At 38.7% G+C, this 26,221-nt stretch overlaps 1 protein-coding gene across 1 annotated transcript in view; it reads right to left on the bottom strand.

Annotated features, from left to right (window-relative positions):
* The window catches only part of LOC136859330 (prolyl 4-hydroxylase subunit alpha-1-like), a 642,002-nt gene that overhangs the window by 358,243 nt on the left and 257,538 nt on the right, over positions 1–26,221 (bottom strand). The window contains exons 7-10 of the mRNA XM_068225777.1: positions 22,667–22,818; positions 20,853–21,002; positions 3,482–3,575; positions 338–576 (exon numbers count right to left, since the gene is read on the bottom strand). Of these exons, the coding sequence (XP_068081878.1) occupies positions 338–576; positions 3,482–3,575; positions 20,853–21,002; positions 22,667–22,818 (635 nt within the window). The remainder of the gene's footprint in view (positions 1–337; positions 577–3,481; positions 3,576–20,852; positions 21,003–22,666; positions 22,819–26,221) is intronic.

Here is a 26,221-nt window from a genome sequence, read left to right as displayed (position 1 = left end):
CAGCAGCATTCTACAACAAAACGTTACAATCTTTCATTTGACACTGATTTTCATACATTGCTTGTCTCTTCTGGAGTATTTATAAGTCCAAACCTTTTGGTGTTTTCACTATTCTACCACTTCTTGTAGACTTCACTTGTGGATTTGCCACTGCATCCGATGATCCGTGCGAAGCCTTCTCTGGATGTATCTCCAGGATAGAATCTGGCCGATTGCTCTGCACTACTGCAGATTCATCTGATGAGGCGACTTCTAAGGGATAAAGCCTTTGAACCAGCCGCACCCTCTCGCCCACAGCCGTTCTCAGTTTGACAACCCTGACGACGCCATCCTTTACCAGGGTACACCTCCTGAACGACACTTAGTGGCCAATCGGCTCGTTTGATGTCATCAGCTCCGATCAGCACAACGTCTCCAACGTTCACTTTGTTGGATGTCCTACCTCCCTGTTGAATAAGAAGAGCCAGGTATTCTTTGCGGAACCTCTGCCGAAGATCGTCCCGCAGTTTCTGTAGATAACGCCATCTTAATTCTATTCCTTTTCTGTCGATGGCATCCAAATCTGGCACATCAGTGCTGGGTATCTCACGAAAAAAATCAGCTGTGTTCAGTGGTTTCTGATTGTGTAACTCATCGGATACATATGTCAATGGCCGTGAATTTATAATAGCTTCACAGTCACACAGTATTGTGCTTAACTCTTCGCAAATAACCGAAGCCTTGCACAAATTACGACGAAGTAGCTCTTTCACCATTCCAATAAGCCTTTCCCACCACCCTCCCCACCATGCAGCAGTGGGAGGGTTGAATTTCCAAGTTATTCTTTCTACAACACAACTGGAAACTACTTCTTCCCAGCTTAACCCTTGCAAAGCGTGGTTAGCCCCTGTGAAGTTTGTGCCATTGTCGGAGTAGATAACCGACACCCTGCCCCTGCGAGCAATGAATCTTCGTAGGGCTTGTAGGAATGCGTTTGTTGACAGAGACCTGACAAGCTCAATATGAACTGCTCGATAGATGGCGCATTTGAATAACACGAGCCACGCCTTTTCTCCAGTCTTCAGATACAATGGTCCAGCAAGATCTACCCCGGTGACTTGAAATACTGCGGTGCAGTTAACTCGCTCCTTGGGAAGTGGGGCAGATTGTGTCTCCATTGACTTGGACCGATACCTCTTACATTTGACACAGCTCATTATGATTCGCCTAACCAACTTTCTTCCTCCTATGATCCAGAAGTCTTCTCTAAGCATTGTTAATAAAGTTTGAAGTCCAACGTGCTTAGACAGGCAATGTTTTTCCATCACCATTCTCTCAACGACAATGTTTTCAGAAGGCAGCACGATGGGGCACTTGAAGTTTTCTGTATAATCACCGTAGGCTAACTTTGTTCGCAGCCTTAGAATTCTCTGACTATCTTCAAAAATCTGAGTTTTCCTTTTCATCTTTTGCTCTATGATCTCTCTGTTCTCTGTTTGAACACATCTTATCAGACACTTTTCTGCCTCGACTACTTCTTCTACAGATAGTTCTCCATTCCTTTTGGCATATCGGTTTCACAGGTTGTTGACAAATCTCAGTGCCCAGACAATCATGCATAACGTTCTATGGTAACTAGAAAAACAGCAGAGTCTCGATGTAAACTCTTCCTTATCAAATACTGTATTCGTTACGAGAATCTTTCTCTTCTCCTTGTTGACTTCATCCTCAGGAGCCGCAATGTCCAATTTAGGACATCGTTCAGTGTCATCCTTGAGCCATGTGCGACCTTCCCACCATTTACTTTTTACCAGAAACTTTGCGCTCATGCCTCTGGATAGTAGGTCAGCAGGGTTTAAAAATTCTGGAAATCCTTCGGGTTACTGAACTTGCGTATTTCCTCACAACGATTTCCTACGAATACACTCCAGTTTCCTTTCGTCTTGATCCAGGTTAGCATCACTGTAGAGTCACTCCAAAAGTATGTTTTACAGTCTTGGAGGTTTAATGCCCTTTTCACTTGTGTGCATAACCGAGTGGTTATGACCGCAGCTAACAATTCTAGGCGGGGTATAGTTATTGGTCCTAAAGGTGCAACCCTAGCTTTAGCTTGGACCAACTGTTATGACACAATAGAGTCCTTTTCTGCCCTTTGGAATATACACGTAGCATATGACAACTTGCTGGCATCAGCAAACACATGAATAGTTAATCCCCTGCTATTAAATTCCCATGGTACAAGCCTTCTTGGAATCCTGCATGGTTTCAACAAAGGTAAGCGTTTCACCCAAGAATGGAATTTGTTTGTTATTTGTTCTGGTAATTCCTCGTCCCATCCACATTTTTCTCTCCAGGCTTCCTGCATCAATAATTTAGGGATTAATGTTACTGGACACAGAAAACCAAGTGGATCAAAAATATGTTGCACACTTGACAGTAAGCTTCGCTCAGAAGTTGAAAGTGTGGTTAGCTCAACTGTATTAATAATACAGAACATCTCATCTGACCGAGCATCCCACATAAGACCAAGTATTGAAACAATGTTCTCTGACTCTGATTTTTCTGGTGAATTGCTTATCCACCCTCTTAATTCAAAATGTGCTGAACTCATCATTTTAGTAGATTTTTCAACGAACTCACTCATCTCTTCTTTGGTTTAACAGCTAGTAACACAATTGTCCACGTAGAAAGAATTCTGAAGCTTCTTGGCCGTTTTCACATCTTCAGCTGAAACTTTACTCAGGTGATGCGCTATCGTTGCTCCTAATAGGAATGGGCTGCACGTAACCCCAAACACTACTCTGCAATGCCACAATGTGATGACCTCGCCTTTGGAATAATCTTTCCACCAGAGAAATCTTAGAAAATCCCTGTCATCCTCATAGAGGCTTATCTGCAGGAATGCCTTTTTAATATCAGCAGTGACCCCTATGGCATGCTTTCGAAACTGCAGCAAAAGTTTGGGAATAATCTCGATTAGATTTGTTCCCTTCTCCAAGCATTTATTCAGCGAATTGCCATGACTGTCCTTTGCCGAGGCATCAAACACGGGCCTAATTTTGGTAGTTAAACTTGATTCCTTAATTAATGCTCTGTGCGGTAAATAGTGGCCTGACGCCTCGTCATTCTCATTTACAGTCTCCACGATTCCACATTCTATCCACTCCACTCTTTAAGCTTGTCCAAGTTTACCAATCTTCTAGTGACTGCTTCCAACCTCTTCTCACCCAACTTCCTGTTATCCAACAATTCTGTATGGCCATCCTTCCAGGGGAGACGAACCTCGTATCTCCCTTCTTCATTCATCCTTACAGTTTCATTGAAGTGTTTCACGACTTCCTCTTCCATCTCTTTCTTTGACTGAGACTCTGCAGGGTCCTTTATGCCAATAGTTTCTAACTTCCACAAGTCTGATATATCCATTGCTTTACCACAAGTGAGACTGACTAGTGACTGATTGCCCTTAGCCAGATCTCGCTGACACATCACTGTCCAACCTAACCTGGTTTCCAGTGCATACATATTTTCATCCAGCTTAATCAGAACTCCTGTAAGCAGCTTCCCTAAAACATCTGCTCCAAGCAACAGATGCACCTCTGGAACATTGACCCCAACATCAGTTAACTGAATGTTTCTAGTTGCAAGAACAGGGTAAACATGTTGAGTTTCGAATCTTGGAACATAACCACATATTTTCTTCTTATCAAGCAACGAGACTGTGCATTTGAAATCCCCTTTTAGTGCTTGTAGTGTTACATCATAATCATTATGTGTCTCTTTGAAGTTTCTACACCCCCAAACAAACAATGAAACATCACTTCCTTTCCCAGTTTTTGTAGTCCTAACTTCCTAGCGCTTTCTTTGGTTATGTAAGATATTTTTGACCCAGAATCTAATAAAATTCGTGCAAGCTTGACCGGTCCTTCACTACCAGAAACCTTCACAACAAGAGTCTGTAATAGCGTCTCTGCATTTTGATAGGCAGTTAAAGTCTCAGTGTTTTGATTTTGATTATCCTTTCCCTTTGAACTTTCCCTCTCTTCTTTCTTAGTAACTAAATCAGGACATAAGATAGCACAATGATCCCTTTTTAAGCAAATCATACACTTCACAAATGCTTTACATTTGCTAGAGTTATGCCCCTTCCTTAAACAACGAAAGCAAGCACCCCTTTTCTTCAAAATATCATTCTTCTCTCCATTCTGGAGATTCCTCACTTTAAAACAATCAGCAGATCTATGGGAACTCTTGTCACACCAGATACAATCTGTTTCAGTTTTCTGACCCTCACCTGAGTACAAAGCAGCAGCGGTGGGAAGTCTCTCTTGTTTACCTGGCTCGCATAACATGTCATCCCTCTTCACAATAAAACTAGAGTGAGCAAGTGACAAACGTTCTTCGCTCTCCACTTCTTGTTTTATAAACAGTAACAACTTGCTTAGGTGATGATCGTGATCATTTTCTGATATATGAGATACACGAACTCTCTCCCATGCCTTCATAACCTCTTCTGGTAATGCAGACTCCACCAAAGGATACAGCATTGCTGCATACTTATAACTAGTGACTCCTAAAGATTCCAAAGCTCTCAGTTGTGTTTCTAATTTATCATAGAGGCTTCCAATACTAAGGCTACTACCTTCGGTAGCTTGAAGCAGAACAAGATTTAGAAGTTCTCTGACATATACTTCTATAAGTAATTCTTCCCTGGCATACCTAGATTTCAGGTGATATATTGCTTTTTGATAGTTCGCTCCGGATGGAGGGAAACTCAACTAGCTCCCTGGCCACGGAACCTGGAACAGTAGTCTGTAGAAGCAAGACCGACTGCAATATATCAGACCGTAATATCAAAACCAAGATGGTGGACGTCGTGGGCGCAGTAGCTGCCGACTGATGAAGGTTAGGGTAGCACGCAATAACTTCATTTCGACGATAAACCAACTCACGATTTTCAGAGATGTCGGAATTTAGTGCCGCAGGAGTTGTTTTACCTGCCAGTAAATTTACCGACACGAGGCTGACGTATTTGAGCACCGTCAAATACTACCGGACTGAGCCGGAATCAAACCCGCCAAGTTGAGGTCAGAAGGCCAGAGCTTCAACCGTCTGAGCCACTGAGCCCGGCGTCACATTAAATTATTGTGTTGATACCACTGAAAGAGCTACACAGTATCTGGTTCAATCAGCCAGAAATTACGAAAAGATCACGTACATATTTTGCAAACGGTGGTAGGTAATTTAACATGATAAATGTAACATCATTGGGAAAATCACTGTTGCACCGATGAAAACGCTTCGCGAACAAGTACTCATCACATATAAACAACTAGAATCACACACATTGTGCTAGAATAGATGGACAACCCCACAGCAAAAGAGAACAACAAGCTGATTATTTCGAAATTTCACTTAGTCAAATAATGTTTTCTCTTAGATTACACTTCGCTGGATAGATGGAAATACACTATAAAACTGTTAAAATGATATTTATAACATCATTTGGAATGTTTAAAAATAATTTAAGGTCCGAAAGTCCTCAATTTATTCACTTTCATAAGAACTATGAAATATAACGTGTTGCCTTAGTTGCGAAGTGGTGGACAATTTCTAATGTTCAGCACTCGATGAAAATGAAGTACACCCGAAATGATTATGCCAGCCCAATGAACAGCCCCGATGACGTTAAGTCTTCCTTACCTGAAACTCTTAAATCGTATGTTGACATATGATATAGTAGCACTTCCAACCACGATGGTAAACTTAGAAATGAAGCGTTCAAACACTAACGATATAGTAGGATTTTCCCCATTGAAGAACATGAGTAAAACAACTCCATTGACTCTAAACAATGATGTCTTTAACCTACATGGACGATCTACAATTTGGTGTAGACTGCTTGATAGCAGATATCCACAGCAAGAATCGGAAGGTATTGGTACAATAAAACCCCTGAGTTACAAACAAAGCTAATCCCTGCAAGTCCCCCCTGTGGGTGGGGGCGGTAGAATAACACCTACGGTATCCCCTGTCTGTTGTAAGGGGCGACTAAAATGGGCCCCACGGGCTCTGAACTTTGGAGCGTGGGTTGCGACCACGGGGCCTTCACCTGAGTCCTGGCATTGCTTCCACTTACTTGTGCCATGCTCCTCACTTTCATCTATCCTATCCGAACCTCCCTCGGTCAACACTTGTTCTTTTCAGACCCGAGCGGTATTGCGTATGGATTCCTAGGGAGTCTTTCATTTTCATGCTCTTCGTGCCCCTTGTCTTCCTTCGGCCGATACCTTCATTTTTCGAAGTGTCAGACCCCTTCCATTCTTTCCCTGTGATTAGTGTTACATAGGGGATGGTTGCCTAGTTGTACTTCCTCTTAAAACAATAATCACCACCACCACCATCCCTGCAAGTCACTATTTCTTCTGTGTAACAGTGTACAGATTGCTCCATCTGTCACACTATAAGTTTTGTTATACACCAAGATCTAGCCAAATGTTCCCGCAGGCAAGCACAGATTCTTTCAAAATGCAATTGCATCTAAATCACACGACACTTTGAAGCACATAGGCACCATATCAATTATCACTATCTAAATGATTTTTTTTTGTGGAGGAATACGAATAGGTCCACCATTTAGAAATAGAAAAATAGTTTTCCCTAATCTCAGACTTACTGTCAGATGACGTATGCACACTACTGTTTTGTAGAAATATTCACGATGTATGTTCCTGATCCACTTCTCTCTTAATGTTTCATTCCTTAGAGAACTTAAGAATAGATGTATGAGAGGCATTGCCATAGTTCGATTTAAATCCGGTTCACAGCACGATCAAAACAAACATATTCTCACATGACTATGTATAATTACAGATCTTAGTGACCACTGACCCATATAAATACAGTCACACACTTATATTCTACATAGAAACTAATACTTATCGTCAACTTACATGAAATTACTCCGACTGAATAAGAAAACAAAAACGATTAGGCTCATCATTATCGGATGGAAAGAGATCTTCCCTAACCACAAATTTTGGTTACACACATAGCCTACGATAGTTTGGTCTTTGACTTCCAAATTTTCTCGGTGAATATTCCTTATCCATTTCTCCTGTAGAGATCTATCTTCAGGGAATTTAAAAGCTTCAGCAACGGTATAATTAGATCTACAACCACGAACGCAGCAGGAACGACCCATGTTGTGCTATGTTACAGCACGGCAATATGAACACTATTATACATTAAAAATACCATCAAATAAACTTCTAACAAAACACCATACTGATAAACCGTTATAGATTACTATTTTACCAAACATATACTTCATACTTCAATAACTCGATCAAAATAACACTCTTTAACAGAATGTAAACACAGATATGAACCAACCACATGTCTCAAAAGTTCGCCCACGAAGTCGCCATTTTCCTCTCAATCGATAGTAACATTAAGGTCTGATATATTGTAGTCGGTCTTGGTAGAAGATACTGAAATTTATCTTCCGGGTCGATATCACTATCGTCGTTTATTTTCTTAAACTGTCCCCAAAAACCAATCCATTTTTTTATATCTCCGTTGAACTGTTTAAGCTGTAGCTTGGGTAAACTGAAATTCCTTTTCTTCGTCGTCTCGATCTCACTCGCTAAGGCCTCACCTCCATCAACAGATAAATTCACTTGAAAATTACTTTCGAACCTAACCTTAGCTTGTAGCCACTTCTCCCGGTACGTTTCTGCCGTGTCGAATTCCTTGGCGTCGTCTTCTTCTGTTTCTTCGACACCCCTAAGTGCTTGAATCTTTTCATCCAAAGATAACATCCGCATTGCCTTATCTTCTAAAATACGAAAGTATGTCAACATTTCTTCCGCATCTACGACTGCTTCAGACATTTTTGTTTGAAACTCGCCATGTGCTCTCGTAAATAGTCTACGTATTTGTGATCTTTCAAGTGAGGGGAAATTTATAGTTCCCCTCATGGAAGTATAGTACAAATTGATAAAACAATAAACACACGTAGTAAAACAGGTAGTGTCTCAGATAATAGGAAAGTGAAATAACTAGCATTGAAAATTGGTTTTGTAAATATAGAAGGCATATTAAGTAAACTGGGGAATGATAGAGTGTCTGAGCTTGTGGAAAATTTTGAGATATTTGCTTTTTTAGAAACATGGATGCCGGAAGGAAAGATTTTAACATGGAAGGGCTATGTTACGAGAAGTGTAATAAAAAGAAAACGAGGGACTCGAGGGAGAATTCCGGGAGGAATAACACTTCTGATAAAGGAAGAGTTTAGTAGTCAGATAGAAGAATTGCCTAACGATATGCAAGATGTAATTTGGATCAAACTTAAACTGGAAGGGAGTAAACAGAGAGACATATGCTTAGCCTTTATATATAACCATCCGATGGGGTCACCATATACCAATGTGAACTTTTTTGAGGATTTAATAGAGGAGATCAACCTAATGAGAGGTAAATATGAAGAAGCAGGAATCATTATGTTAGGGGATTGGAACGCACGAATTGGAGAGTCAATTCCCGCATATAGTAAAGAAGGAATAGAGCCAATGAGAGGTAGCAGAAACAGTCGGGATAAGGAACGTAATGTATATGGCGATAAACTACTAGAACTATGTACCGCAGAGAATTTATATATTCTAAATGGATGGAGGCGGGGAGATGAAACGGGAAAGCTAACATATATTACAGCGCAGGGAGGTAGTGTAATTGATTTGGTTGTGTGTACGGGAGATATTTTAGAGATGGTAAAGGAAATAGAGATATTAGAATGGGCCGAATCACATCATTCCCCGGTATCTGTTACCCTAGAAGTGTATGAGAAAGAACAGGAGGAACGTAACACTGTAACAGAAAAAGATAATATTAGGATAATTAATAAATACAAGTGGTGCAAGAATACCCCAAAAAGAGTAGAGTCATATTTAAAGGGAGAAGAATTCCAGATAATTAAGAGTGGAATAGAGGTTGCGTTACTGAGTAGTAAGGTGGACTTAGCGGTAGAACTGGTAGAGAAACCCTTTAAAACTATAGCTCATGTGAAAAGGAAACAGAATAATAATAATAAAGATAAAAGGAAAGGATGGTACAATGATGTATGTAAAACAAAGAAAATGGAGGTGATTAGAGTCCTAAAGGCATATAGAAAAGAGGGGGAGCCTAAGGTTCGGGCACACTATTGTAAACTAAGAAAAGAATATAAAGTGTTGCTAGTAGAGCAAAAGAGGATATGGCAACAGGAGGAGGCAAAATTAATAAACATAGACTGTAAGAATAATCAAAGTGATAAGGTATGGAATAGAATTAATAAAATAAGTAGAGGTGAGAGAGGATTTGCCAATGTTAAAATTGAGAATGGAGTCTGGATTGATTATTTTAATAAATTGCTAGGAGGACAGGATACTTGGATAAATAATAGAACATGTATGGATATCTCGAGGGGCTTAGAGATTCGTATCCCCTGCTTAGATGAAGAAATAACAGAATGTGAGGTTTTAGAAATGATTAGAAAGGTCAAATGTAGGAAAGCGGGGGGCTTCAGTGGTATAACTAATGAATTTTGGAAAGAAGCAGTAAAAAGCCAACAAATGCTGGAAATATTAGTAAAATTGTTCAATAGGATATTTGATTCTTTGGAGTTTCCTAAGGCATGGCAGACAGGTATAATATGTCCAATTTACAAGAAGCGTGGGGAGAGAAGTAATCCAAACAACTACAGAGGTATAACACTATTGGACTCCCTAAGTAAATTATATACAGGAATTCTGGCAAATAGACTGATGAAATGGGCGGAAGAATTCTCCATCCTCTCGAAATATCAAAGTGGTTTTAGAAAACACAGAAGAACAATAGATAACATCATGATTGTAAAAACAATAATAGATAAGTATATAAAACCGAAAGCAGGAAAATTATATATATCGGCTATAGATTTTGAAAAGGCCTTTGACACAGTCAGCAGGAGTGCATTGTTCGCAAAATTACGCCTATTAGGGGTATCTAGTAAGATGGTACAAGCATTGGAGGCAGTTTACCGAAGGGTGCTATGCAGTATAAGGGTAGGTGATGGGGTAGCATGTGGTCAAATAGATTCTTTATTGGGTTTGAAACAAGGATGTAAGCTATTTCCTATTTTATTTCTGTTATTTATAAACGATATATTAAACGGACATGGAGGTGATAACTGGATGAGTCCAGTTTTAGTAAATCAAGAAATACCAGGCCTAATTTTCGCGGACGATGTCCTGCTGATGACGTTAACGGCCGGAGGCATGCAAAAGAGCATTAATGCTGTGACAGAGTTTGCTAAAACGTGGTCATTAAAAATTAACATTTCCAGGACGAAAGTTCTGATCTGTAACAAAGGCTGTAAACGAGCGAAGAATGAAAAATGGACGATTGATGGTTGTCAAGTGGAGGTCACAAATAGATTAGAGTACCAGGGAATATATATAGCAAACAACGGGAAGTGGATCCATCAAATAAAACAAGCCAAATGGAAAGGTCTTGCTGCATTATCAGTAATTAGAATTCTTGAAAATAAATTCCCAAATATAGACTATAAGATTCAGAGAAATGTCCTGCAAGCCGTAGTTAAAAATCGAATGCTTTATGGAGCTGAGCTATGGGGTGTAGAGAAAGAGTGTGAGATGCTGAATCAGGTTATAAGTAAGTTCTGTAAAATTGTAATGGGGTTACCAAATTGTACAGCAAATTGTGGAGTAAGATTAATATGTGAAGAAAATATCCAAGTAGATGTTCTTAAGAGAGTTCTGAAATATCTTTTGAGATTGAAAGGAAGAGAGGGTGGCGAGCTTCTGCAGATCGCATATCAACATCAGAGAGATAATATCCAGGGAGAGTATTGGTTAACGAAAATCAGAAGTATATTAGATAGGTTGGGATATGGAAGTTATTGGGAGAGGTTGGAAAGGTCAACGAATAAACTAATCATTAGACGACTCAGAGATATTCAAAGACAGTGGTTGGTATCCGAGTGTAGAAGCAAGGCGACCCTCTCAGAGTTTATTAGGATAAGGCAGGATATGAACATAAATATTGTGAGTGTAAATAGAAGAGAAATCAGGGGTTTGATATGGTGGTTAATGGGAATTTACAAGAATAGGGGATGGATTAAAGTGAAAGATGCAACAAGGTGCCTTCTCTGTGGTGAAAACAGAGAAGAATTTCACATGTTGAAATCATGTAAAGAAACCATAGCGGTGAGAAGGAAATTTTTGAATAACAAGGAACAATATATGATAAATGAGGATGAGAATGGCTATAGGATTATTAAGATGATAAGCAAAGAATGGTATAAACCTGGTAATCTCAGTAAACTGTTAATTGTAATTAGGAATTCATGTAGAAGAGTGTTGAAAGAGCCTACAATGAGGGTAGGTCATATTACGGATGGATGATTGTGTTGCGAACCGATTAGTTAAGAAATTGCCAATAGGGCTATGTAGTAAAAGGAATATTAGTATATGTAGCACTGTAAAGTCGATATGTTAGTAAGCCATAACGTATTTAACTGTCAAACTGTTTGTAATGAGACAGGGCCCAATGGATATAATGTTTCATCCTCAGCTGCTGGTGATCCGTGGCTGAAGGTTGATAACATTCACTCATTCATTCACTACTCATTCCACATATTATTCATTCAATCATTTATTTAATTCATAACAAGGGCTCTCTCCCCAGTTACTGGTTATCCGTACTGGGAGGGATGAGTATTTTTTCCTAACATGCATGCATGAATATCCATATACCCATTCATAAATCCATCCATACAGTTAGGGAATTGGTAATTAATTAATCAATTAATTCATTTATTCATACACTCATGTAGATAATCGTAGGCGTGGCCCTTGCATGTGGAATGGCGATCCGCCTGTGCAAAGGGCACTATTTTAGATAGGGAATCATAGCCAATTAATTAATTAATTCATACACTTATGTAAGGCTATAACCGAAGTAGGACGGGGTAGGACGGGCCTATCCCAATCGAATATGTACAGTGATCTAAATGCAACAGAGAAAGAAGAATAGGGAGGGGGCACATGAGGTGCGGGATTTCCGCTTACGTGTGCCTCGCAGAAATTATGGAATGGTGAGAAATTAGTGTTTGACAGCTATTAGATCAGGAGGGGTCTTCTGTTTGGGCCTCAAGGGAAAGGGCCGGACGTGTTATCCTTGGGAAGGTGGCTCCTTTTTTCTCACCAGGGGTGGATAACACGACCGGGCAGTAGTCATGCATAATCCCATCCATGCATTTATCCTGCCAACCGAATGCTCTCTCCTCAGTTGGTGGCTATCCGTGACTGGGAGGGAAGTGTTCATTCATTTATTCATGCATGCATGACAATATTATTCGGTCATGGAATCGTAAAAAAAAACCCTCATTCATGCATTTATGTACACCTATGTATAGTGTCTGTGAAAATGGAGGAGAACTCTGTACAGACTTATGATAAATAAATAAAAATAAATAAATAAATAAATATTTGTGATCTTTCCTTATTATACTGTTTAAGCTCCTCCATCTTAACTAAGTCCTGTCACGGTCGCCAGAAAATGTTCCGTAATAATCAATTTGGAGCTTAATCTATAGGGAAAATAATTTATTGTACAGGAATATTTCCTAACACCATTATTGACAAAAGCACTTCCACTGGAACATAAAAACACACGCCTTGCGCACTTCATGATTATCATCTGTTTTGAAACAAATCTTAAGGGAGGGCTGTCATGATAACAACCACTACAAACACATAACAGGATAGAAATCAAAATTCTCTTAACAAAAAGGGTGACTGAATGGGTTGCTATATTTCTAGAAAATAGATCCCAGAGAATTAGAGTAGGCGAAGCTTTATCTGACCCTGTAATAATTAAGAGGGGAATTCCTCATGGCAGTATTATTGGACCTCTATGTTTTCTTATATATAAATGATATGATTAAAGAAGTGGAATCTTTGCAGATGATGTTTTTCCGTACAGAGTAATAATAAGTTAGAACATTGTGAGCAAGTGCAACATGACCTCGATAATGTTGTGAAATGGACAGCAGGCAATTGAAACGGGGATAAAAGTCAGGTTGAGTGTTTTACAAATAGGAAAAGTCCTCTCAGTTTTAATTAGTCATCTTGACCCACGACGAATTTTTTCTATGAACATGGATATTCTCATGGTTTTCGATTTGGACAGTTGTTATTAGTAGGCTGTGTACCTGATGTTGTTATACTTTGTCATGTTTGTTATACTGTATTTTATTATGAACGTTTACATTTGTTAAATAGTCTGTTGACAGTGCAAGTGAAATTTGCTCAGTGTAGCTGTATCTTGTGCTTCGTGAATAAATAAATTACTGCATTGATGAGGTGAATGTTCGTTTTGGGGATCACTGTAAGTATCTACGTGTCAATATAAGGAAAGATCTTCATTGGGTAATCACATAAATGGGATTATAAATAAAGGGTACAATTCTCTGCACAAGGTTATGAGGGTGTTTAGGTCAGTACCTGGGGTGCAGTGAACATCGTTCCTCAGCTAACGTGTGACTCAGTGTAGCATAGTTAGTGGCGAGTGAAGTGTGTTAAATGGAGAAAGCGGTTGGAGGTGGTGGCACCAACCGTCCCCCGAATCTGGACATGGATTTGGAGGTCGACCACGAAGAAGAAATTCCCGCAAAGAATGAACAGGTAGCAGGGAACTCAAATGATGAAAGACCTCCAGCTGATCAAAATCTCTCAAAAAGCGACAATAGCTCATCACCTACAGAATTGTATCCACGTACTCATAGGGGTCCTTATTTGGTTAATGTTGAACCTGTGGGTAATAATAATACAGGCAATTTGCATCCTATGGCCTTAGGTCGACTTTTTTATGACAATAAAATCAGTGGCATAAAAACTGTCAGTTGCAAAGGTGTTCGCCGTATTCAAATTGCATTTAAGTCTGGTCAACACGCTAATAGTCTAAAAGCCGACATTCCATCTTCCAGCATTTATCGTATCGAAATTATTCGTGGTGTGGATAAAAATTTATCCAACGAAGACATAATGCAATTCATTGAATCTACAGAACCCATTAAACAAGTGCAGAGAATGAACAGAAGGATTAGTGTTGGTGATAAAATAGATTATGTGCCTACTGGTTCCGTGAAAGTAACCTTCAGATCTCAAAACTTACCGGATCATGTATCTATTTTTAATGTGCTCTTAGAGGTTGAAGTATTTATTTATAATCCTATTATATGTCAAAATTGTCAGCGATATGGACACATTGCTAAAAATTGTAGGGCGAGCAATTCTCGTTGTGGGAGATGTTCTCTATCCCATTCAACACGGGAATGTCAGCAAATGTCTACACTACAATCTTAATCATTCAGTGGGATCACATGTATGCGAAGTTCATAACAAACAAGTTGCTATCAAAAAAATTATGTGCATTCAAAATATATCTTTCGAAGAGGCACAAAATCAAGTACAGCCGAAGGCATATAACCCACTTTCAGTAACGCACCAATTTCCCCCATTGCACTCTTCCGAATCAAACCAAACAGTAGAGCTTCCTAAAAAAAGAAAATTTACGGAAGTTATCTATCGTGAGCCTCGGGTCACCCCTCCCCTGGCTATGATAGGGACGGTTACCTTCAGTTAATTGGAACCACCGGAACAGAACATCGTTCATCTCCCATAACTAATAATACCCACGCGCCGAGTAGTTCTGGGAATGGTCTACAGTGTCATCCTCCAATAATGAACCAGGAAGTAGTTTCCAGAAGGACAATTCATTACCCTTTAACCCAAGTAAACTACAATCGGCACTACGTGCTGAGTTTTTAATACTCATGGAATTATTAGGGGTTAACCCACAATGGAGTCACTTGGTTAAGAGCATAAATAACAAAGTCAATAGTCTCATCGAACATGGCAATTTCGATTCTCCAGTGGAATTGTAAAAGCATACTAGGTAAGAGACAAGAGTTAGTTAAACTTATTAATAAATATCGTCCCCATACAATATTAATTCAAGAATCCTGGTTGAAACCCATGTATACTTTTCGATTTGCCGGTTATAAAACGTAACGAATGGATGGTGGTGGATATGGCGACGTATTAACGCTTATTGTCACTGGAATAAAATATCAACGGTTGGAGGTTGCCCATCATATCACAAACACTTTTTTTGTAGCAGTGAAAATTAATGAACTGGTCATTGTGAATCTTTATTGTCCCCCTCGTATACAGGGTACAGCTACACAATGGTATAATTTTTTCTCTCAGTTTACTCCTTATCCTCATTTTATAATTGCCGGGGATATGAATGCCCATCACACTGCATGGGGATCTCAGCACATTTCTGCTAAGAGTAGGAAAATTCTTAATGTAGCGCAGACCCTAGACCTACTAATATTAAATGATGGATCTCCTACACGACTCACAGCACCGGGGCAAGCCAAAAGCGCTGTCGATCTTTCTATTTGTAGTCTCTCATTGGGTCACCGTAGTTTTTGGCAAACTATTAAAGATACCCATCTCAGTGACCATTTCCCCATATTTCTTTCACTTAGTGGGAATATTGGGTCTATAAATTTCGATTCTTCTACAAATAACCAACACCGGCTCGACAGGTCACTCCATGATTATGATTTTGATATGCTTCACAGCTATTTAAATGCTAAGCTCAAACGCAGTTCTTCCCCTATCATGCAATATTCATCATTTCTTACTGCAATTACCGAATATCTCAATATGTATCATCCTATTCACCCAAAAACATGCACGTCAAAGCCTGAACAAATTGCAATAAGATGGTGGGATAAACAATGTGATGCAATGGTCAAACGCCGCAAAATTCTCTTTCGACAGCTTCGAACTAACTTCACATATCATCACTATATCTTTTACCAGAAGTATACAGCACTGATGAAACGCACCTTTGATCATAAACGAAAGAAATCTTGGAAAAAAATCATCTCTGCTATTCGTAGAAATACTAATCCTCAAATTATTTGGTCTGCTATTCGATCTCTGGGTCACATTCAACGACGACACCATACTGTTACCATTCATCCTGATATTCTACAGATATTTTATAGTGAACTCACCCCAGATTTCGTGATACCCCAATTTCCGCTGTCTTCGTCCGTACATAATGTTCAGTTTGACACACTTATGCAACCCATTGAACTAACAGAATTCCTTACTGCAGTTGAAGGTAAGATTTCTACTTCCCCGGGTCCGGATTGCATTACTTGCAAAATGATACAACATCTTCCACATAGAGCTCAAAAAATGTTAATCACTTACTTCAATTCGGTTTTAACGTCCGCCACAACTCCACAGGAATGGAATCAATTTCTCCTAGTGCCATTAGAGAAACCTCCAACTGAGGGACATGTATATCCACGGTACCGAGGCATAACCTTGGGATCCTATATTAGGAAGGTTTTTCTACGTATACTGCTCAGTCGCCTACTATGGTGCTTGGAATATTATAATTTATTGCCAAAATACCAATTTGCTTTTATCAAGGGAAGAAGTACTTTTGACGCTATAAATATTTTCTTAACGGATCTCACTTTAGCTCGATTTCGAAAACACGATACTCTTGCCATTTTCATAGACATCAAACAGGCATATGATAATGTTAATATACATGTATTACTCCAAAAATTAACGGACATGAAATTTCAACCCAATTTTATAACTAGGCCTATCATAGGGCAACTTTTATACTATCGATGCCTACGCGTTAAATCATCATGGCAGCCTCCTAACATTCGTTATAGTTCCAAGGGCTTACCTCAAGGTGACGTACTAAGTGGTATATTATTTGCATTATACCTAAAGGATCTAGAAACACTCATTAATTGTGATGCTCGCATAATTACGTACGCTGATGATGTCCTAATATACGTTACTAAAAGTACCGTATTGGAAGCCAGACAAACCATCCCGTTAGCACTAGACAATGCAAATGATTGGTGCAATGACCATGGATTCGAAGTTTCGCAGAATAAGTGTGCTGCCATGGTATTCACCAATAAACGAAGCTATGATCAATCTCCAATACAAAGTGGTACTTTAATCATTCCGATTCGCACAACCTATAAATATTTAGGTATATATTTAGATAATAAGTTAACCTGGAAATACCATTTTGAATCCCTACAATATAAAACAAATAACTTTTCAAATATTCTCAAAGCTACTGTAAGGAGGAACTGGGGGCTGACCCAGTGATAGCGTTGACAATCTATAAGAATACCATACGATCAAGGTTAGATTACGGATGTTTCTTTTTTAACATCGCATCTGCCACCCTTGTCCATAAATTAGATGTTATTCAATACAAAGCGATACGACTATGCATTGGTGCATTGAAATCAACCCCCACCAACGCGTTCCTGGTTGAAACTGGAGAAACGCCGTTGTACTTACGGAGAAAGTTCTTAATACGAAAAATCTCGGTTAACCCCCATTTGTTATTTCCTAAATTACAACTTCTCTCGGAATATTTTCAAAAATACCCTAATACTAAATTAAAACCGCCTGGCCTCTTAACAGCCCTTGAAAACATTAGAGATTATAACAATCAAGTAATTAAATGTCCCTCTCTACCTCATTATTCCTTCCCATACCCGGTATCATTTTATAAACCACAACTTATTATATCCCAATTCGGATTCAATACCAAACAAAGCATACAATCTTCTCATATTATTTCTGTTCCATTCCCAGTATGCCTATCTCCTCATCAGGATACATTAAGTATTTACACGGATGGTTCTCGAAATGACCAAGGTGTAGGAGCAGCCTACTAATACTTTCATCTAAAACCTCCGGTAACTTCACACTACCAAAACATGCTTCTATCTTCACTGCTGAAGCATTTGCCATTCGACAGGCCCTATTACATGTCTAACTTCATGCTATACCCAAAGCCATCATGTTTTCTGATTCACAGAATGTTCTAAAATGCATACAATCCCCTCAAAGTCCAAGTTCATGGTATGTGCTCAATATTAAAAAACTATTATTTAACCTAGACCAAAACCATCAGGATATAACGTTGGTCTGGATTCCAGGCCATTCTAATATTACTGGCAATATTAAAGCTGATTTACTTGCCAAAGACGCTGCTTTAGGAAATGGGTTCAACTGTAACATCGCTATTCCCGCTACCGCTATTCAACCTCTCATAAAACATGCACTTTGTCAGGAATGGCAGGATGATTGGAAAGGATCTGCGACTTTAAAGGGTAGTTTTTATTTTAATGTGCAACCTTCTATCTGTTTACGGCCATGGTTTGCTAAAGGGAAATACACACGTCGGTATGTTACCACTATCATTCGCATTCGTTGTAACCATGTACTCACACCTGCCTATAAATTTCGATTTCAATTAAATGACTCACCGCTATGTAGTTGTGGTAACGCTATCGGGGATGCTAATCACATTATTCTCCAATGTAAAACACTTAACTCACAACGAAACATTCTCTTTCAACGATTATTAGAACAACAGGTCGCCTTTCCCAAATGTGTCTCTTGCCTAGTATCTAATCCCACACCGGAAATTGTGCTGGCCATCACGGAATACTTATATCAATATAAAATTTGTCTTTGAATACTCTTACACAATTGAAATTACTAAATGTGATGTATCTAGTTCTCGTAATTTCAACATACATTCTCCTAATAATAATGAACAATCGTTCTATACGCATACATGTAACAATCACATAATAAGAAAATAGAGACTACAGTGTTCAAGCGAGTGAACATTTGGTGACTGGGTAAATTGCCGGTGTGCAGCGCTCAACAACACAAGAGAATAAGAAGAAGAATAAGAAGGGTGTTTAGGGGTTATAGTAAGGATGTAAAGGAGAGGGCATATAAGTCTCTGATAAGATCCCAACTAGAGTATTGTTCCAGTGTATGGGACCCTCACCAGGATTACTTGATTCAAGAACTGGAAAAAAACCAAAGAAAAGCAGCTCGATTTATTCTGGGTGATTTCCGACAAAAGAGTAACCTTACAAAAATGTTGCAAAGTTTGGGCCGGGAAGAATTGAGAAAAAGGAGACGAGCTGCTAGCCTAAGTAGTATGTTCTGTGCTGTCAGCGTAGAGTTGGCGGGGAATGACATTATTAGACGAATGAGTTTGAGTGGCGTCTTTAAAAGTAGGAAAGATCACAATATGAAGATAAAGTTGAAATTCAAGAGGACAAACTGAGGCAAATATTCATTTTTAGTTAGGGAAGTTAGGGATTGGAATAACTTACCAAGGGAGTTGTTCAATAAATTTCTAAATTATTTGAAATTGTTTAAGAAAAGGCTAAGAAAACAACAGATAGGGAATCTGCCACCTGGGTGACTGCCTTAAATGCGCATGGATGGATGGATGGATGGATGGATGGATGGATGGATGGATGGATGGATGGATGGATGGATATGGATGGATGGATATGGTTGGATCTGGATGGATGGATCTGGAGGGATGGATCTGGATGGATGGATGGATGGATGGATGGATGGATGGATGGATGGATGGATGGATGGATGGATGGATGGATGGAAATGCTTGTTCCAAGCAATGGCAAAAGTGGAACCGGATTGGGAAGTCAGGTAACTTATTCCATAGATGTATAAATCTCGGACCATAGAAATTGAAATTAATGGAACCAGAAGGGAGGCAAAGCAGGGAAGAGGTGTAAGCTAGTGCTGCCTTTGTCACCACACAGTTTAACCTCTACACAGAAGGTGCGGTAACTAAAATGAAAGAGAAAACCAAAAGAGTAAAATTCAATGGTAAACTGGTCCACAGCATCTGCTTTGCAAATAATGGCAGTTTTAGCTAACTCTGGAAGTGAAATGAATAGAATGTTAAGAGTTTTTCATAAATCCTTAGGGAAATTTGAGTGAAGATTAAGATAAAATGACTGAAGTTCACACAACTTTTAAGGGTACAACCACTGAACAAGTCATGGAATTCTGCCAATCAGGAAGAGGAAAATGAAATTCATTGGTCACTACTCAGGCACGACTTTCCTCTAAAGTTAAAGCAAAGTTCTGGGGAAGAAAGTGCAGGGATGACTAGGAAAATCACATATTAAGAACACTGTCGATGAGATAGATTGTGATTCATATGCAGATATGAAGAAGATGGCAGTGGACTGTCAGACATGGTTGCAGTGATGATGAATTTTTGGCCAGCATCTAGGTCTCTGCTGCGTATGTCAGTATGGAGCAATTACATCTTATGTTTCCTTGGTACTTCCTCCTATTCTGCAATGATTGTCAAAAGGGATATGGACTAGTACATTTCTCTGTTTTGTTAACATCTGTACATCCCTCTTTCCTTCAGAGCAGCACAACAAACAGAGAACGTGGAATATTAATACCCAGAGTGTTATGGCATTGCAGTGTATTCCCTTTTAATGTTCCCTGTTCAAAGTAATTCCTCTAGCTAATTCTTCCTGCTTGGCTGAAAGCAGTGCACCCATAATCTCAGAGTATGGCCTGTATGAGAAGACAACAGCTGTACTGTTCATGCAGGAGTGAAGAGTTAGCAAGAAGGATCATTTCCGATAGTGACGTAAAGGAAAATAATTTTAAAGGAACCCATTATGCTTAAGTTTATCACATGGATGTCAGTCCTTGAGTTTAGCTAACTAGGTACTATTATACCAAGAGATGATCCCTGTCAGCAATTTGATGATAAATCTATGAACGTATAAAGAGTAGACATTTTATATTTATTGAATATGTCCTCCTTGAGTTATGCATTTACTTGAATGTTTCACATAAATCCTAATATTTAATATTCGTTCTACTAACCAGATAATTCTGTACTATTCTGTATTCCATTGAGTTCTCCCCTAGCTAAAGATGAGATATCCAGTTTATAAGTGTCTTGAAGTCTCATCAGGTCCTCATCAGCAGGAAACTTGAGCACTGCACGGTAGCTGGTAATTTTTTCAACAAAACCTGTCAAAACATAAACACATTTTCACTACAGGTTCACAGCAGTCAGTATGTAAGCTGTTGTGAACAAACTAAGGATTGTCACAATCCATAGGCACCTAAAGAGCCCCATTTTATTTTTAACTGCTTTCAGAATCGGCACTACAAAGCCTCCTCATGATACCAGTAACTGTTACAAGTGAAAAGTTCACAAAAATGTACTCGTATTTATAATCATTTATGACTGACAATAATATTGCTAGCAGTATTATCCATCAACAACAAAATAGCACATGGAAGTTGAATTTTAATAATAATAACAATAATAATAATAATAATAATAATAATAATAATAATAATAATAATAATAATAATAATAATAATAATAATAATAATAATAATAATAATATTTGCATTACATTCCACTAACTAATTTAACGGGGTTTTGGAGATGCTGAGGTGCCAGAATAATTCAGTCCCACAGGAGTTCTTTTACATGCCAGTAAATCTACTGAGATGAGGTTGATGTATTTGAGCACCTTCAAATACCACCGGACTGAGCCAGGATCGAACCTGCTAAGTGGGGTCGGAAGGCCAGTGCCTCAACCGCCTAAGCCACTCAGCACAGCAAAGTTGATGTTTCAGAGGCTTTGTCACATTTTGCCAATATTGAAGCTCCAGGGAAATGTAGTTACAGTGTTAAATAAAACTTTTTAAAATGAGATTTTTCTTTTTTATTTGTCATGTTTTCTAATTCCAGCAATTTTATAAGCCAGCAACCAAGTTGGTAGTTTCATCTGCCTATTGAAATAATGGGGTAGCCACAGCACCTCCAGTTTTAAAATGAATTTGAACCACAGGATCATGATGTTTTTATATTTTTTAATCTCCCATCCACTGTCTGGGATATGAACCATGGCTGCCTTGATGACAATACTACTTGGTTATCACATTCCTCTTACCAAATAACTTATTAAGAAATTATTTTACTTCACAAATTGCATTTCTATACTAGTATACTATAAAAAGATACTACTTACAATTTTCCTGTATTTAGGGTTCTAGTGACATTATAACTTGCATTTTTGAAACATATTAGGAGGTAGGGTGAGGTAGTTTTACTCTTAAGTAAAAGAATCCATTTCTAAGACAAAATTTCAGCACTCCAGTCCCTCTTAAGTCTGACAAAGTGACGTTAAGCATCATCTCAGTGAAGTGGAAAGCAAGGAGTAGTTTTTGAAACATACAGTATGCAGATGTTTCTCATTTTACGCAGTACATATGAGTGGAAAACAAACCAAAGAATTGAAAGCCTTCTCAAACTAGGTAGGCCATTGCTTGACACTAATTGTTTCAATCAATACCCTCCAAGTCCATTAAACATCAAAATTATGGGAGTGAGGGATGTAATCAATATTTTATTAAACACATGTAACAACTTATAAAAATTACTGGCATGTAACTTGATTGTTTATCTATTTACATACAACCATCTAGTACAGTAGATAAAAATCAAAGAAAACATATATTGACTGAACATGTTTTCATTTTGAGTGGATACTATAGATCCTTAATTCTGAAAGTCTTCTGCAATGAGATTTCCAGAACTAAAATCAACCTATGCATAACACACTCATCAAAAATTTTTTTAACCATTCCTTACAGAATAGGTACTTTTAATATATTACCTGACCCAACATCATTCACCATCTGAGATTCCACAGCCTTCCAGTCAGTGGTAAGCCTCTTGACTAGCAGGTAGGCATTAATGGGATTTGAGAGATAGCCCTGAACATCCCGACTTGCTTCTTGATGCTTTCTAGCATACTCCTCATAATGCCTGAACAAATAATGAACAAGTTTGAAAGTGCATATGATACAAGCAAATTTTATATATTTGGCTATTTCAGTACATACATACATACATACATACATACATACATACATACATACATACATACATACATACATACATACATACATACATACTGCCCCCTTCTTACCGGGCTTCCTCAGCAGGAGAACGAGAGTCCCAAGGGTGGACCGTTCGTTGTCTGGCTTTGCTTATTTTTGAAGGCAGGGAAAGAGACAAGGACTAGCGACAATAATACAGAAATATCAAACAACAGGTTTTTGACATTTATTACAAACTGGCACACTCAACAATAACACATTAAATATAATAAATCTTTATGGTTAAACTATTTTCTCTTCTCCGCCAGTTCATTTAACACTGCTATTAATTTCTCCAATATCCTGGACGACATTAATTCTGTAAATATACAGATGGATATTAGCCTACTTCTGGTTTAATGAAACAACAAAAATGAAATTTTCCATGGGAGGACCTCCTCTCAATAATGACATTATTATTTACAAGTTGAAAGAAAGTGAAAAACTGTCTGATTCATATTTATCTTGGACGTCGAAATAACAGGCCGATTTATGTTTACATTTAGTGTCTCAAAATAAAACTTTCCTTCTTTAATGTACTGAATTAAACGTTACTTCAATTAAATTGAAAAACTAATGAAACCAAAATCTTATCAAAATATTACTCAAAGATGTCTCCATTGGACTTAATTTTACACAGTCGTGTTTGTACAATAAATATTACTCTGAAACTTTCTCTAATATTTCATCAGACAAATGTGATGTCAATCTTTAGTATCTAACATTTCTAAGGAAATTCTTAACATCGTAGGCTTTACAAAAATAAATGGTGAACCTCGTCCACTGAAATAATTCTTTCTTATTCATTACTATATGGTACTCTGAACCTTTCTTTACTTAAATTCAAAATAAAAGTCACAGCAGATCACGTGGGGACAGCTGACAGCTCAATAAATAATCAATACATCGCTCCCCTCGCCAACGACACCGGTTCTGAACAAGTGAGACCATCTCTGTAATACAGGGCTGAGGAATATCGCCCGTGCTAATGAAATAATAATCTCGCACCCGCAGACACAATAAATACTTATTGTAGGCCAAATTTGAAGGGGACAATACGTACACACATACATACATACATACATACATACATACATACATACATCATTATAGACCGTCATGCCTTTCAGCATTCAGTCTGCAAGCCTCTGTGAATTTACTAAATGTTGCCACAATCCTCTGTTTGCAATTAGTGCTGTGGCCACATTTAGTTCCATACCCCTTATCTTTAAATCGTTAGAAACTGAGTCTAATCATCATCATCGTCTTGGTCTCTCTCTACTTCTCTTACCCTCCATAACCGAGTCCATTATTCTCCTGGGTAACCTATCCTTCTCCATTCGCCTCACATGACCCGGAAAATGAAGCCGGTTTATGCGTATAGCTTCATCAATCGAGTTCATTCCTAACTTACCCTTTATCTCCTCATTCCAAGTACCCTCCTCTCATTGTTCCTGCTTTTTTGTACTAGCAACCATTCTTGCTACTTTCATGTCTGTTACTTCTAACTTATGAATAAGATATCCTGAGTCCACCCAGCTTTCGCTCCCGTAAAGCAAAGTTGGTCTCAAAACAGACCGATGTAAACATAATTTGGTCTAGGAGCTGACTTCCTTCTTACAGAATACTGTTGATCACAACTGCCAGCTCGCTGCATTTGCTTTACTGCACCTTCATTCAATCTCACTATATTACCATCCCGGGAGAACAAACATCCTGAATACTTGAAATTATCTACCTGTTCGAGCTTTGTATTACCAATCTGACATTCAATCCTGTTGAATTTCTTACCTACTGACATCAATTTAGTTTTCAAAAAGCTAATTTTCAAACCATACTCATTGCACCTATTTTCAAGTTGCAAGATATTAGACTGCTGGCTTTCGGCACAATCTGCCATTAAGAACAAGTCGTCAGCATAGGCCATTACTCATAAGCGTTCTTATGACCGTTCTCCCCTTATCTTCGATGGCTTCTTCTTCATAGTACCGTATCAGGTCCCCCTGACGTTGGCGATCACTGTGGCGAATGCAGTACGATCTCTTGCTAAGTGGAAAAGTCTTTCAACACTGTGAATTCCAGTCCATTCTTTGATGTTTCCAAGCCATGATGTTCGCCTCCTCCCGACACCTCTTCGACCTTGTATTTTGCCTTGTACAATCCGCTGTAAGATGAGGTAACGGTCATTTCTAAGGATGTGGCCAAGGTAAGAGATCTTCCGGAGTTTTATTGTTTGAACAAGTTCCCGACTTGCTCTTGCCTTTCTGAGTACTTCTTGGTTCGTTAATCGTGCAACCCACGAAGCCCTGAGCATCCTACGGTGGATCCACATTTCAAAGGCTTCCAAGCGTTTCACTGATATATTCTTGAGAGTCCATGTTTCCACACAATATAGTAAGGCTGACCATATATAGCACTTGACCATCCTCTGTCTAAGTTTTAAATTTAAGTAGTCATTGCAAAAGAAAGATTTCATTTTTGTAAATATTTTTCGTGCTATTGCTATCCTCTGTTTCACTCGTTTCTAGTGTACCCGCTCAAAGCCTGAGTCCCAACCAGCATTTATCTCAGGTCGTGTTACGGTCCGAATCCATCGCAACTAATAAACAATAAAAAAATATATATTGAGATATAAGATCTCAAACTAAATATAAGGGCGCCATCCAATCAGTACTACAGGGTTGAACGGGACACTCTAAACTTTAACTTTAAGGCTCATCATCAAACATACAAATTATAAATATTCAGATCAAAGGAATATTATGAAGGCTCCGTCCTAGGAATGGGGACGGATATTTAAACGGTCACCGAGGGTTTACTATTCTACAAGAACAAGAACCTGGAACTGTTTCCTTGCAAATGCTAAAGGAGCATTTTATTTAAGTAGATAAAATAATTTTTACACACAACAAAATCTGTTGACCCTTGATTTGCCGGTAATTTGGCAAATTATTTCTGAAAATAATTACATAATATTTATCACTTCTGACCACCCTTCCATTTGGGTGGTGGAACCGTTGATATCTGAAGGTATCAGATTTACCTTCGTTAACACCACGACCATATTTGGTCGTGGACCAATTACCTGTTGGCTAAGTGGGCGCGATCACATGGACCATGTTATCGCCTCCACTTTGATTGAGATGAGACCAACCCGGGACACTACAAACTCTCCCCGGGTTCCTAACCAAGATATGCTAATCGTTAGTTGAAGGAAACGACAAAGGGACTCTAACCTAATGGTCCAGATGTAGGGATTTGCCTTCATTTTACAACTATTAACTTAACTT

This window comes from Anabrus simplex, chromosome 1 (assembly GCF_040414725.1).
Source record: "Anabrus simplex isolate iqAnaSimp1 chromosome 1, ASM4041472v1, whole genome shotgun sequence".
NCBI lineage: Eukaryota > Metazoa > Arthropoda > Insecta > Orthoptera > Tettigoniidae > Anabrus > Anabrus simplex.
The sequence above is the reverse complement of the archived record's forward strand: the minus strand, read 5'-3'. Positions and strand labels throughout refer to the sequence as shown.